Source organism: Cygnus olor, chromosome 1 (assembly GCF_009769625.2).
Source record: "Cygnus olor isolate bCygOlo1 chromosome 1, bCygOlo1.pri.v2, whole genome shotgun sequence".
Taxonomy (NCBI): Eukaryota; Metazoa; Chordata; class Aves; order Anseriformes; family Anatidae; genus Cygnus; species Cygnus olor.
In genome coordinates, this window is record NC_049169.1 from 60444871 (window position 1) to 60458908 (window position 14038).

Sequence of the window (14038 nt, forward strand, 5' to 3'; positions counted from 1 at the left end):
TTTGGACTTTGAAAGTATTATTGCTATCTAATGTTATACTTTGATTCCTCCAGATTCAAACATAATTTGAGGGGCATGTACCAGCTTAGATACAAGGTAGAGGAAAGGCTGTAATCCGCCTCTTAGGGTGAGGCTTTACAGGGTACGGAGGTGCCGAGTTTCTTTTACTTCAGCAGCGTGAGCTTCTTGTTGAGCAGCGTGCATGATGAGAGAACAACGTGATTTGAGGGTAGTAGCATTTTCTGAACACATCTTCTTCATGCTGCAAATCAGAGCCAGTTGGGGGCTGGCTGGGGCTACAGCTCTGCTTTGGAGAACATGCTATGTCTCTGAGCAGTCCACAACAGCGCTGTGTAGCCATGGGTCCCATGGCATGGTACAGCTGCTATTATTCAGGTAAACCATGCTCCTTTCCCCCTTGCTGCCCTCACCTCTGTGCTCCTCAGTGTCCTGCTCTACCCTTTGTTTGTTTTCAGTTTGCTGTTTTTTTATTTAGATTTTTTTTTACTTTATCTTACACTATTTTACTTTCTTATTTTAGTTTTGGATTTTGCTTTTTCCCATCTCCCTCATTTTTTTGTTTGTTTTTGTTTAATTCCCATCATTCCTTTAGACCACCAACCTGGCTCCCACCTCCTCCAGTGCCACTATTTCCTTAGCCAACCCCGAAGTCTCCATACTAAATTACCAATCTGCACTCTACCAGCCCTCAGCAGCGTCCATGGCTGCGGTGGCCCAGCGGAGCATGCCCCTGCAGACAGGAACAGCGCAGATCTGTGCCCGGCCTGACCCCTTCCAGCAAGCTCTCATCGTCTGCCCACCAGGCTTCCAAGGTAAGTAACAGCTTCACCAGGTCTTGGCCACCCCCTGCCCTGTCCCCACTGCTCGTTTATTTAGCTCTTGTTTGAAACAAGCTTCCTTAGTGCAGATCATATGGAAGAAAAAATGAGCATTGAGGTTGTTGCAGGTTACTTGGATGTCAACAGGGTGAAATGTCTGCAACAGCAGAGGATTTTGCAAGCAATATGTTGCCTTCACCTCATGGGTTGGAGGTGGCTGGTCTAAAACAATGGGGCAGGCACTGGTATCTCCAGTGGGAGGGGTAGGGAGTGAGGGAGAACTTGTAATATTTGTCATCCTTTGCCCTGAACAGAAATTTTGAGGATCTTCTGCCTTACCTTGGTGAACTTGAAAAGTTTCCCCCACAATAACAATTAATTAGGACATAGATAACTGCTTCATCATTTCTCATTAATTCAGATGTTAAAAGGGAAACGCAGGAAGTTAATGCAGTGCAGAGCATGGTGCTGGTAGGGATGAGGGCTTGCACCCATGACAGACACTTCCCTGCTGCACACAGCTCTGCCTGTGTATACCAGTGGAAGGTACTGCTGTTCACTCTCAGACTGAAGATCTTGGTTTGCATACCAGATGTTCCTTTCTGGACTAGACACATGCACGGGTAGTGACTCCAATAACTGTACAGGAGCAATTCTGTAGATGGGTTACTGCTTTGATTTAGGAGTACTAGCATGTTCACTAAGAGTACCAGCTAGCGTCAACTAACTGATATATCATGCCTCTGTACTCCCAGTGTACAGACCCCCCCCCGTCAGACAAATTGGTTGATGACCAGTCGTAGCCGCTTGTCCTTCTCTTGACTACACGCTATAGTAATTTTGTAAAACTAGCTGGCTATCTGTAGGACGTGGTCTAAATAGACCTCAGTTCAGCTGGTGCAAATTTTGCTATTCATTTTTCCAAGCCTCTCTGTACATCTGTCTCTAGGCACTTGTTAAATGTTCTGCAAGATTATCAAAGCTCTTTTGAACTGGGGGAGTTTAGTTAGACCTCTTCTACATAGTTAAAATGCATCTCAGGGGTTTGACTTCAGAAACGTATTGCCAGAACATGTAAGCTAACATCTTCAGCTTGCTGTCTTGAGAAAGCTCTAAAAGAGAGGAGGTAGCATAGGCTGTGCCGTGCACGAGGGTGGTAGAGTTAGGGAGCTTTCCCCAGCTCAGGCTAAAGCCCAGCTAAGTCAGGAACGGTTGGAGTTTGAGTTGCACTAGGTCAAACACAGCCAAATAAGAGCCTTCTGAATATAACTCCTGGGAAGCTGTGCAAGATAAAACCACTCATCCCAGACAAGACTGAGTTATTGCACAGTTCTGGATTCCCATCCCACTGTCCCACTTTGGTCACAAGAGAACATTCTCACATAGCAATGTTTTTTGGCTGACAATGACCATTTTCTGTTGTCAAACCAGAGAAACATCAGGTAAGAGAAACCACTCCATCCCTTCTCTTCCTTTTCTCCTTGTTCTCATCGTATTCAGTTGTTTCCCCTGGATTTGAGATAAACTAAAAATATGAAATACGTTACTCCCTTAACATCTTTGAAAATGTCTTTTCTGTACCTTCATGCATGTACCATGTTTATTAGCATCTGATGGATATTTTTGGACTGGGGTGGAATATGTGGGACTCTAGAGACCAATTTTTCAGAGGGACTATGTACTGTGATATAAATGCACATCAGTGGGTGCCTTTAGGTGCCTCTGAAAACCAGACTCCCACTCCTAGCAATGCTGTTGATGGCTAATGCTGTACTTTCTGTGCTCATGCAACAGGGTTACAAGCCTCCCCTTCGAAGCATGCTGGGTATTCAGTTCGGATGGAGAACGCCGTTCCCATTGTCACTCAGGCTCCTGGGGCCCAGCCTCTGCAGATCCAGCCAGGACTTCTCGCACAGGTAATGAGCTCTGAAGACACCAAGCAGAGCAAGTATCTTTTGTGTTACAGAGCTCTTGGAAGATGAGGAGAGTAGCTTTTTCTGAGGGTCTTCCATGATGCAGTTTGGAGACTTGTGCAGCCATAAAGAGCCTTCAGCTTTATCTGATATGTCCAAACCTCACCCAATTCATTGTTCTGCTCAAAAGCTGCATCACAGTTGCAAAAGTCTCTGGAAAGACTGTCTTTACTTCTGCTTCTCCACTGAAATCAGTGGAAACCTCAGAGAAAGCTATGTCAGGCCTCTACTGAGGAAGAATCAGTAGGAACCTTCCTTCATCCCGAACTTGTGGTCTCAGTGGCAGTTTGTGGCCAGGAGTTGTGCTGGTGAATTGTATGCCACTGAAAAACATCTCCCATGCTTTAATTTTTCAGCCTTTTATGAATTGTGCCTCTATTTTTAAGTTATGAGAGAGACTTAGGGTGCAGAGGCAAGGGCCTGACAGCCAAGGAGCTCATCTTGTCATCAGCACCTGTTGGCACAATTCCCCAGACTGCCCTCACAGAAAAAGCATGGTTCTTCCCAGGAAGACACCCAAATGGGAATAGGTATCACTGTTCACGTACACTTTCTCAAAAGAAACCCAAGCTCCTCAAAAAGGAGGAGTAGTTTATCACTTCTTGTGCTGCCTTCAGTGCATCTGTCCTTACTGCTTTTCAGCTGGTGCCATGGTAGTTCTGCCAATATCAGGCAGAATAATAAGTGTTTCTGGGAGAAAAAAACGAACAAACAAATAAAAAACAACTTGTATTTAGCATTAAGTTGTGTGGCCTGGAAAAGATCACCTACAAGTCAAAATGCATGCCTCGGGATTAGTTCATCTGCCATGCTGTCATTAATGCCAGCATATGCAGTCAGGTACCAGCAGATTTCAAGGTTTATGTCCATGTGCTGGGCTGCCAGGATAAGACTTGGAATTGTGATTATTCACCAGCCACCAACTGCACTTATCTGGTGAAGACAGATCAGAACCCGGCTTGCAGCCTCCATAATTTCCATTAGCTAACATGCCCTGCCTGCTCCCAAGAAAAGAGTCTTTGTCAGAGGGCTGTCTGTTCGACATAAGGCTGCTGAAACATTGAATCTACCTCGGTTGAAGCCTGTCATAACAGCCTACATGGACCATCTCTCTTGTTTGGTGGGAATGGAGGGCCTAAGAGGCAGTTGACCTGAGGGCTGCAAGAGTCTGGCCTGTCGTGGCGTTGGTGTGCATGGTTACAGAGGGGAGGGTCAGATCTGAAGCACGGTGAAGACAGCAGGATCCTGAAAGATCTTGTGCCCTGCAGTTCCTTTTTCTCCTCAAGGTGGCCTTGTTTGGGTCACCGCTCAGTCTGGGAGAAGCTCAGGAGAAGCTTTGCTACGGATCGCTGCCCTGCCCCAGTTACAGCAACTCTGGTTGCTTGGGCTGCCCTCTGGTACTTTATATTGACATTTTATGCACTGTCACTTAGACAATGGAATTTAAGCTGTTTCTGAGAAATGCTCATCACTCGCATAGATTTTATTTTTCATTTACTAGAAGAGAGGCAGTCTGTCTGTTGATATATCTGTCTGTCTCAAGCGATGAGAAACACTAGCTTCTGCTCTGATGGCAAGGCACTCTGATTGATGCTGGTGGCATCTGGTGTCCGCAGGCCTCACTCGGTTTGGGCTGAGCAGCTGGGCTGATAAACAAATCTGTACCCAATTCCAGTTTCCTGAATGGAAAAACACAGCTCCTTTGTAATGCATTGTAGTCACATCTGATCTCTGGATGGCTGTGCGTCTCTCTCTCAGCTGAGAGCTATTCCTCTCATGCACAGCTGCTTATCTAACGCTGTTCAGCCCGGACTGTGCATTTGCTTCAACTAGTAGAGAGACAGTCCCCAGCAAAGAGCCTGTTGCCTCCAGAGCCCACTTCTGTCCTTCCACACGCTCCTTGTGCCTTAGCACTGTGCGGTGCCATCAGGCCCTCCTCTGCTGCCCACCAGCCAGCATGCGACGTGGGTTGCTCTGCTCGCCCACATCACGATGGCTGCGGCTGGCAAAGCCTTGCCACATCCCAGTGCAGCTGGCATCCAGAGCTCCCTGTGTGTTTTGTGTGAGGCTGGCAGTCCTGGAGGCAGGGCAGGGGAAGGGGTTCCAGCAGCTGGATGGACCCACGGCAGAGGCAGTGATGGATCTTGAGCACTGTCTCTGGCAGCTGCATGTGTGCAGCCTGTGATGTGGAGTTAGACAAAGCAAGCAGCCTGCAAGGTGCTGAGCCAGTGGTGAAAGTAACTCGTTACTTCTCTGGGTTTGTTTCCAGCCTCCCAAGCAAGTTTATCCAAATACTGTATGCACAAAGACTAGTGAAAGAGGACTGATCCTGTCTTTACTAGTACTTCTCTGCAGCTTCAGATCTCAAAAGGGACAAAGCCATACAATTTTTTGGCAGGCTTCCATGATGTGACCCAGAACTGTCCCCTGTCCTTGAATAGTGCCCTGAATTCTTGAGTTTCTCGTGTTTTAACTCCTTCCCAGCGATGCTTCTTCCCATGGAGGTCCTACCACCAGCTTTCAGAACAAACACGTTTATTCCATTAGTTGTTCTTGTTTACACCAGGAGCGGGAGCTCAGTCGCACCAGGGGACGTACCACCTCCGGAGAGCAGGGGCCAGCGCTGCACTCCGCCACGGCAGCACAATTTCACAATAATGCAGTAACTGGGAACAGATTGAGGCTGCAGGCACAAGCCTCCCGTGTGTAAGCACCACGCGCCGTGCTGGTGGATCAGCCTAGACAAGTCTTATCTGCAGATTAAATGATTCAGTGGTCCTTACCTAATAAGTGAGGAATTTGTGCCTGGACCCTGACACTGAATCTAAATCTATGCTCTGCAGGAGGGAAAGGAGTTTAGATATGTTCAGTTCTCTTCCTGAAAAGGGAGGAAGCACTTTTCTCTGCAGGTAGATCCAGGTAGCCCCTTGGGACTGAGCACAACAGTAGCTGAGTCTCTATTTTTAAATCAAAGCTGGATTAAAAAAAAAAAAAAAGCTTTTTTTTCTTCCTGATCTTTTGCCTCTCTGCCATTTCCTCCTACTTGCTCTGACCAGCACCAGTCTGTCAGTCTGTGGCTGTAGTGTCTGAGCTGCAGAGCACTCAGGAGCCCTGCGACAGCCCTTTCTTTTTAGGTATTACAGAGAAGCCTCATCACAGCAGCCTTTTTGTCTAACTTAGCAACATGGATAATTACAAGATGGTCAAACTTTGGAGCAGAACTGGGAAAAGTTTTTTTTTTTTTTTTTTTACAGAGGGTGGCAGAGGGGGATTAGGAGGATAAGTTACAGGATTCTTGTGAGGATGGAGATGAGGACAAACGCATGCATGCCTGGACAAAGACTCCCCTCATTAAAATCTGGCCTCCTCAGGAGGTTATACAACATGGGCTAAGGAGGGTTGTAGCCAGTGCCCCTGCGTTCCCCAGCCCTGGCAGCACACAGCAAAGATAGTTTCGCTCTGAAGGAACCGGAATGTGACCAAGCCAAAAAACAACTCGACTCGCGTGTGGAGTCACTGGAGTGGGATGACAAGAGGGATGATGGCATAGCAGAGCGATGGCTCACCTCTCAGGGCAGAGATCTCCACCCTGCAAGGAGGGCACCCGCTAAGAAAAAGCCAGAGAGTGCATGGAGAGGACAGGCATGTGACATGGTAGCTGTGCACAGCTCTACTCTCCTTTGGCCACGGGTCCTGGTGAGCTGCACCAGGTGACTGGGTGCCTTAGCCCATGCAGCAAGATGTCCCTTTTGTGGAGTGCTTGGTGGCCGATATGCCCCCCCTTTCAGTACTCCCAAATTCCTCTTCTTTTCCTCCTAGCAGCCTCCAAGCCTTGCAACCCCTTATTCTCTGATCCCTGAAAGTTTTCTTGTTTTTAGCTGCTTTAGGTTCCTGAAGTCCTTTAGGGTCTGTCGGGGTGAAAAGGGAAATTGGATGGAGCAAGAGGTGAAAGTGGCATTTAGTGAGACTGTAGTGCCCAGCTGATCCAAACCGTCAAAATTAAAAGGTGCTAATGTGTTGGATGTTTGGGTTGAAATGCAGTTTCAGTCCCTCCCATTCCTAGTTTACCCTGAAACACAGCTGCTGCTTTGGAAGGCAGGGGAATTTTCTGTCTCTTGTGCTCTCTGTATTGATAACTTTACTGTTTTGTCATGTTTCATAAAAGTATTCTTGATCTATGACTGAAAAGCACTAAGAGCTAGGTATTATGATCATGATTATTGCGAGGAGCCCCAGCTGGGTATGGATGATCACTTACGTGCAGCGTATGGCGAATCTTGTTAAGAAATACTTTTTCCTCTGGCCAACAGCAAGCATGGCCCAGCGGCACGCAGCAGATCCTGCTCCCCCCCGCCTGGCAGCAGCTGACCGGGGTGGCCACCCACACTTCTGTCCAGCACGCGACCGTCATCCCGGAGTCCATGGCAGGCACCCAGCCGCTGGCAGACTGGAGGTAAACCGGAGGCACGTGGAGGACGTGCGTATGTGCCCGTGAGACAGCCAGCGTGTGCGTGTGTGTGAGCGGTGGCCTCCGGACTGGGCCAGCTTCTGGTAGCGGCTGCGTTCAGGAGCTGGTATTGAGGGTGTGAGGGTTGTCTCTGACAGTGGAGATTCAGCAGCTTATTTGCTGTCATGTAGTGCTCTTGGGTATCCTGTGTGGACAAATAAGAGTGCACTGTAGGACTAAATTATCTCCCAGGCTGCTCTAGCAGCAAGCTAAGCAGCCTGCTCCCGGCCCTGCCATCCTCTCCAGCCTTCTCCTACTCCTCATGGCCTTTGTGAAAAGCTGTACATGGAGTAACCTGCCCTGGGTCTGTTTGGTTTTGCTTAGATACCTGAGTCAGACCTCAGGGCTCTGTGCAGCAGTCACCAGTGCTGGAGAACACCACTGGCCATGGCCTTGTGAGGCTGCGGAGCAGGAGGGGAAGGGATGGGGGCTTCAGTCTGTGCCCTCAGCACTCCACAACCATACAGCAAATTGTGACCTCCCCAGTCAGAGCTGCGGACAGCTTCTCTGTCCTCCATCCTTGCAGCCCAGCGCTGTGCCATGGCGCTTCCTTGGGGGGGAAACACTCCTTTCTGGGGAAAACCCTTGGGACTGGAGAGCCCCGAGGCAGGGCCTCAGTGAAGGTAGTGGGAGCCTGCGAGAGAGCCTGCTGAAGAGCCGCCGGTCGCATTTTAAACATGTCCCTGTCTCCCCCCTTTGCAGAAACACCCACGCTCACGGCAGCCATTATAACCCCATCATGCAGCAGCCCGCGCTGTTAGCTAGCCATGTGACTCTCCCCGCAGCCCAGCCCGTCAACGTGGGTGTCGCTCACGTCATGCGCCAGCCGCCCGCCGCTGCCGCCACCTCCACCAGGAAGAGTAAGCAGCACCAGTCGGCGCCACGGTGAGTGTGCCCTGGGTGGGCAGCGGGAGGGAGGCTGGTCCTCAGGGGGCAGAAGGTGGGAGGCTCTGCCCACCTGGTTCTGGTTACAGCCCCAAAAGGCAGGCGTGCTAACAGGGGTGGTGCGTACTGATGCCTATGAGGCAAAATACAGCTCGTTCCACTGCCCACAAGTTATTTTTGTGACGACCAGTCCATGGGGCAGTGTACTTGCAGGGACTGCAACTCCAGGAACACGTACCTAATGTCTGCACGTAAGATCTGCCCTTTCAAAAATAATTGGATTGTAATCTATCTTCTGAGTTTGATACCCTATAGAGCAGAGGACTGGGGTGGCTGTAGGCTGCCTTCAAGCTCTCTAGCTGCTTAGCTGGCTGGTCCCTACCAACAACAGCGCATTGCAGCAGTGGGCACCCACAGTGGCCATTTTCTAATCATGGCACCGTAAGAGAGAAGAGGAGGCTCAAGGGCGACCTTATCGCTCTTTACAGGTACCTTAAAGGAGGCTCTGGCAAGGTGGGGATTGGTCTATTCTCCCACGTGCCTGGGGATAGGATGAGGGGGAATGGGCTAAAGTTGCGTCAGGGGATGTTTAGGTTGGGTGTTAGGAAGAACCTCTTTACCGAAAGGGTTGTTAGGCATTGGACTGGGCTGCCCAGGGAAGTGGTTGAGTCACCATCCCTGGAGGGCTTGAAAAGACGTTTAGATGTAGAGCTTAGTGATATGGTTTAGTGGAGGACTTGTTAGTGTTAGGTCAGAGGTTGGACTCGGTGATCTTGGAGGTCTCTTCCAACCTAGATGATTCTGTGATAAAACAGAGATCATTTTATAAGGGCATCTCATGCAGGGGCGGTCCTTTGATGCTGGGGTCTCTCAATTGTAGGTAGGAGCGTTTGGCTCTGCAAGAAGGAGGGTGGGTGTTTGTTCACGTTACGTTATGTGGTACAACTAAAATGGTGGGATGACTGCAGTGCCTATCACAGCCATGTGGTCTTGCTTAGAGGACAAGGCCATTTAAGAGTTACGTGCAACTGTTCAGGGGAAAGTCTTCCGGGCTGTGAAACTAGCACCTCTACTGAGCTAGATTCCTGTTTTCAAAAAAAGCAAAAAAGAAACAGTGCAGGGGAGAGAACCAAAATGGGTCACAACTCATGCAGTGGCAAAACAGGAGCTTGTGGTTTTCCTGGGTGACTGGACTGGGGCCAGAAGAGCTTGGAGTTCACAACCAATTTGACTCTAGTTAAGAGGCCACTATTTAAATCCTTCTCATTTATCTGCTCTCTAATGTTGCATTTACTTTGGGTGGGCTCCAGCTGTCTTAGTCCATTCGTAATGTAGAGCAGAGGCAGCTATAGCCCCAGCAAGCCAGTAAAAGAACGCGCCTGTTGCAACAAACGTGCCTGTGCAGGGCCTCCCCTCTTCCTTCCCTCTGCTGGGGCAGGGTGCCTGTGTCCAGGAGGAGTCGGACACTTACGGAGCAGTGGATTTCTACGGCTGTACGTTTTCATTAATTATGGAGCTTTTGTAGCCAAATGAGGAACGTGCTCCTTTGGAGCGGAGGGTGCTCCTCGCTGCTCATTGGTATTCAGAAGGCACTGCAAATGCTACTGTGCAGTCATTTGTTATGCAAAAGACCCTGTGTAAGTTGGTGTAGTGCGATATGTCCATAATGACTTCCTTGTGATAGATGCTACCTATTCCTTTTGTTAGCTTTCAGGCCACACTGAAAATGCAACCCAGACCTGACTGTAGAACAAAACAAGAACTTTGTTTTTTTGTTTTTGTTTTTTTGTTTTTTTTCCTTTTTTTTTTTGAATCTGCAAATGCTCTGCAATGAGCAGAATAAATACAAGTTTAAAAAAAAAGGCAAAAAAAGGAAGAAAGAAACTGTGGGAAATTAGTGAAATGAGCTTTAGTCACTGGGCTTTGGTAAATACATCTGCAAACCTATGCTGCACTGTTTGGTGGACAGATTCTGTGCTTAGATCTCTTACCTAGGTGGGTCCTTTACAACTTTCAGGCAGGGATGCTGAAGTAGGATGAATGGGAAAAAAACAGGGCTTGAGGTTTTTTTTCACTGTGTTAACGAAAAGGTTGTTCTTTTTTTTTTCTGATTTATATGTGCTGTATCTGCTGCCTCACATGGGAATGAAATGAAACTGAGTGTCTGCCTTCCCATCTGGGTACTCTAATCCATGGGACTCCACTACTTTAGAGGATGAAGCACTGGGCAGGAAACGTTTGTTGAAAAAAAATCTTAAATGGAAATTTAAATTTTCAACTAAGAAAATCAGTTTTCCTGATAAATGATTGTTGTTTTCCACAATAAATTCTAATTTTACCTTTAGCTTGTTCTGGCCAGAAACAAATATCTGGTCACAATGCATCCTTGCAGTTCATCAGGTACGGGAGAAAGGAATTATCTATCATTTGTGTACTCTTTCCTGCTGTGACAGGCATTCTATGCCTGCCTGTGTTTTGTACGTCTGGGCTGTGTGAGCAGCCTCTACTTCCCAGCACAAGCTGTAGCCAGGGACTCCTGGGAGGCAGCATTTCTCATTTGGAAATTTATGGGGAACACAAAATTGAGTTTTTTACTAAAAGAAGGTACTTTTCAGCCAGTTATAACAATAAGTCATGTGAGGCACTCTGACCTTTGAAGAGGCGACCATGCCAATTTTGCAGTTTTCCCAGACTCCGTAAATCAATGTGAGAGAATGAGAGGCCAGGAATCAAAAGCTGTGGAAACAGGCAACTGAGCAAGCTGAGATTTAACCAACTAACGGCCTTTCCCATTTCCAGAAATGCATCCACCTACGAAGTTTCATCCTCTCAGTCCATCAGCTCGCCTCAGCGGTCGAAACGAGTGAAGGAAAACACGCCTCCTCGCTGTGCCATGGTGCACAACAGCCCTGCCTGCAGCACCTCCGTCACCTGCGGCTGGGGCGACGTGGCCACCAGCACCACGCGGGAGCGGCAGCGGCAGACGATAATCATTCCCGACACCCCTAGCCCCGCAGTGAGTGTCATCACTATCAGCAGCGACACCGATGAAGAGGAGGAGCAGAAGCATGCACCCACCAGGTGAGCAGCAGCTCTGCTCTTCTCTCTGTTGATGAGAAAAAGAGACAGAGAAGTGCTGTAGGGTCCCAGGAGTTATGGTTGCATCCTAGCACCCAGGTAGTCTCATCTGGGGGGAAAGATAATGAGGACGGCACCATACTAGCTGGGGAGCCTGCAGATCTAGTTGGTGTTCCCTACCACACCATACATTTGTTCTGTGACCCTGGAGAACTGTCATAGTCTCCCTGTGCCATGGTTTCTCATCTCTAAGAGCAAATAATATTTTTTCTATTTCACAGCACTATTCAAAGGCTATTTTAGAAGTTCTATGGTAATGATCCCCTTTAAGTCAGATAGCTATTTAAAGCAAAGACAATAAGAGGGGCTTGAAAGGAAGGTAGTTTAAAATGGCCTTTTCTCTTTCTATGTGATCAAAGCATCTGTAAAGAGCATTAAATGACACCTTCAATACATGGTATTTTCTATAAAAAGGTCCTGAAAACACTTAAACTTTGTGGTATAAATGCTCAATAAGAGTAAACACATTTGCATGAGGGTTGCTCAGCTCTGATCGTGTTTTCAAAACATCCCAGAACCATTGTCATCTAAGTGGCAGAAACTGATGGCTTTTTGACTGACTCTGCAGAGAGGCATAGATGAGGCTATAAAGACTGTGGTGAGGAGTTTGCTCCTCAGAGAATTAGCTCTCCCAAGTAAGCAGTGCGGCACAGGACAGCTGCCACTGCTGATCATCTGCTGTGCATGAGACAGGACTTCATTTTCCAGGACTGTCTTTTCAGCACCTTTCATCACATGCAGGCGCTCTAGGTTTCCCATCTGATGCCAGTCACAAGATATCACTCAGTTTTCTAAGTTGCGGAGAAGTAGCTGTGCAAACAGCTGAATAATTATACTATCTTTATGCGGGTAACTGAGCTAGGAATTTTTTAACCTTATCCTTCCAGTACTGTCAGGAGAGAGTTATTATTATTTCTTATTTAGGACATGCTCCATGGCAGATTTTACTTTTATCATTGGTGTTATCTTTATCTCTGCATCTCTGTGCTGCAGTAAAAAGTGGAATGCTGCAAATGTGCACAGAACAGATGAGATGCATTTGGCCTCCAGGAGCTAAAAACCTGTAAAGTAGAGCCATTTGATTCAGGTGTCTAGGACTGTGATTTCAGCCTGCCTCCCACCGACCACCTCTGCTTTCGTTCCCCTTCCCCCTACCAGTGAACTCCACCAGGCGGAGTGAGCTCAGTGCCTCCCAAATTCAAGTTCACCATGAATGAAATCATTATCATGGGGAACTGATCACAGGACAGCATCACACAATTCACCTTAAAAAATAATAATTGCTGCAGTATTCCTTAGTTTGGCAGGCAGAAGAAAGTATATTTCCAGAAAGGGTGGGGTAAAGGTCAGAGTGGAAATCAGGACTAGAATAGAGAGTCCCCTTTTCCAGGGCTTTTAAAGGAAAAGGAGGTCAATACAGAATTGTTGCTGAAAACTAAGGACTAAGGTTTTGAAGCTGGGCAGCAAGAAGGAGGCAGACATCTATCTCGAGGGTCATGGGAGCTATCTGTAGCTCCATGGTGCTGGTCCCAAGCTTTGAGAAATCATGTGCAAGTACTTAAACTTACTGTCTGGGTATCATCTTGAACCCAAAGTCGGATGGAAGGAAGGGCTGTGATCCCGTGGCCATTTCATCTAACAGTTGTCTCCTCTGCCTCACCTTGGCTGCCATCTGACCATCTTCTTCACTCAGCACCTCTCCAGGGAGACAGGCAGAACAAAGTTCTGGAAAATGTCTGGAAATCAAGTTGGGAGTTTGGTGTGTTTAAATGTTTGGGCAAGGTCTGCCGAGGGGTTAGGAAAGTAGTCCCAGGAGCCAGACTTACATAAATGAACTGGCTTTCATATAACTAAAGCATATTCAGGACACGTTCCTGCCTGGGATCAGATCCCTGGCTACTTTTTGTATCCATATGGCATACCTATACAGAGTGCCAGGACTACAGCATTCCTGGAAGGCCGAAGCTTAAGAGCTAGATTTAATTTCTAAGCAATGTAGAGACATTTTGCATGGACACGGGCTGCTCTAAGGCACTTTTTGGAACTCCAGAGTGAGTTAAATTGTCCGTGCAGATATAACCAGAGCTACTGGAGAAGTAGGGGTAGGGACACAGATGGAAAACAGTATGTCAGAATGGGAATTTTTGGTTAAAGTCTCCGGGAGAGCAAAATCGGCCTGCTCAGAGCCTTTTGACCTGGTAGATACAAGACCAGATTCTCAGAGTAAGAGTCTCGCTTTCAGTCACGGAAGCTGTATCAGCATTTAATGCCAATAAACTTTGCCCCTGCCAAAGATGAATTTGTTTGTTTGTTTTATTGAAAGCGCATCACATTTAGGAAAGTATCTCCTAGTTTTCTTACTCATGTATTTTTTGTCTCCAAGAAAAATAGGAGTGGCAGTGGGGTCTGTGCTTTGTCGTAATTGGTGCTGAAATGTTCAGGATCCACGACTGAGTCTAAAATGAAACTGTGCAGAATGTGTTGTCTTGCCCATATTTATGCAAATATTGGGCAGTGGTTGTGGTGGGAGGGTGAAAAATAAGGAATAATTTGAAACATGCTGTGAGTGACAGCCTAATAATTTTAGACTAATAATCTTTTTCAAGATTAGAATAGAGAAACAATATGGCAGTGGATCAGTCACAGTTAACTTCCTGATTCCATCTTTTTGATACCAGTGGTGTCTTTGGATTAAC

At 47.4% G+C, this 14038-nt stretch overlaps 1 protein-coding gene across 13 annotated transcripts in view; it reads left to right on the forward strand.

Moving 5' to 3' along the window:
- Positions 1 to 14038, forward strand: part of HIPK2 (homeodomain interacting protein kinase 2) — a 135792-nt gene that overhangs the window by 101600 nt on the left and 20154 nt on the right. For 7 of the 13 annotated variants that reach the window (XM_040544962.1, XM_040544964.1, XM_040544958.1 and 4 more), the window contains 5 exons: positions 614 to 833; positions 2634 to 2755; positions 7123 to 7265; positions 8022 to 8204; positions 11004 to 11285. In XM_040544962.1, the coding sequence (XP_040400896.1) occupies positions 614 to 833; positions 2634 to 2755; positions 7123 to 7265; positions 8022 to 8204; positions 11004 to 11285 (950 nt within the window). The remainder of the gene's footprint in view (positions 1 to 613; positions 834 to 2633; positions 2756 to 7122; positions 7266 to 8021; positions 8205 to 11003; positions 11286 to 14038) is intronic. The other 6 variants (XM_040544969.1, XM_040544966.1, XM_040544965.1 and 3 more) reach the window with 1 other exon arrangement.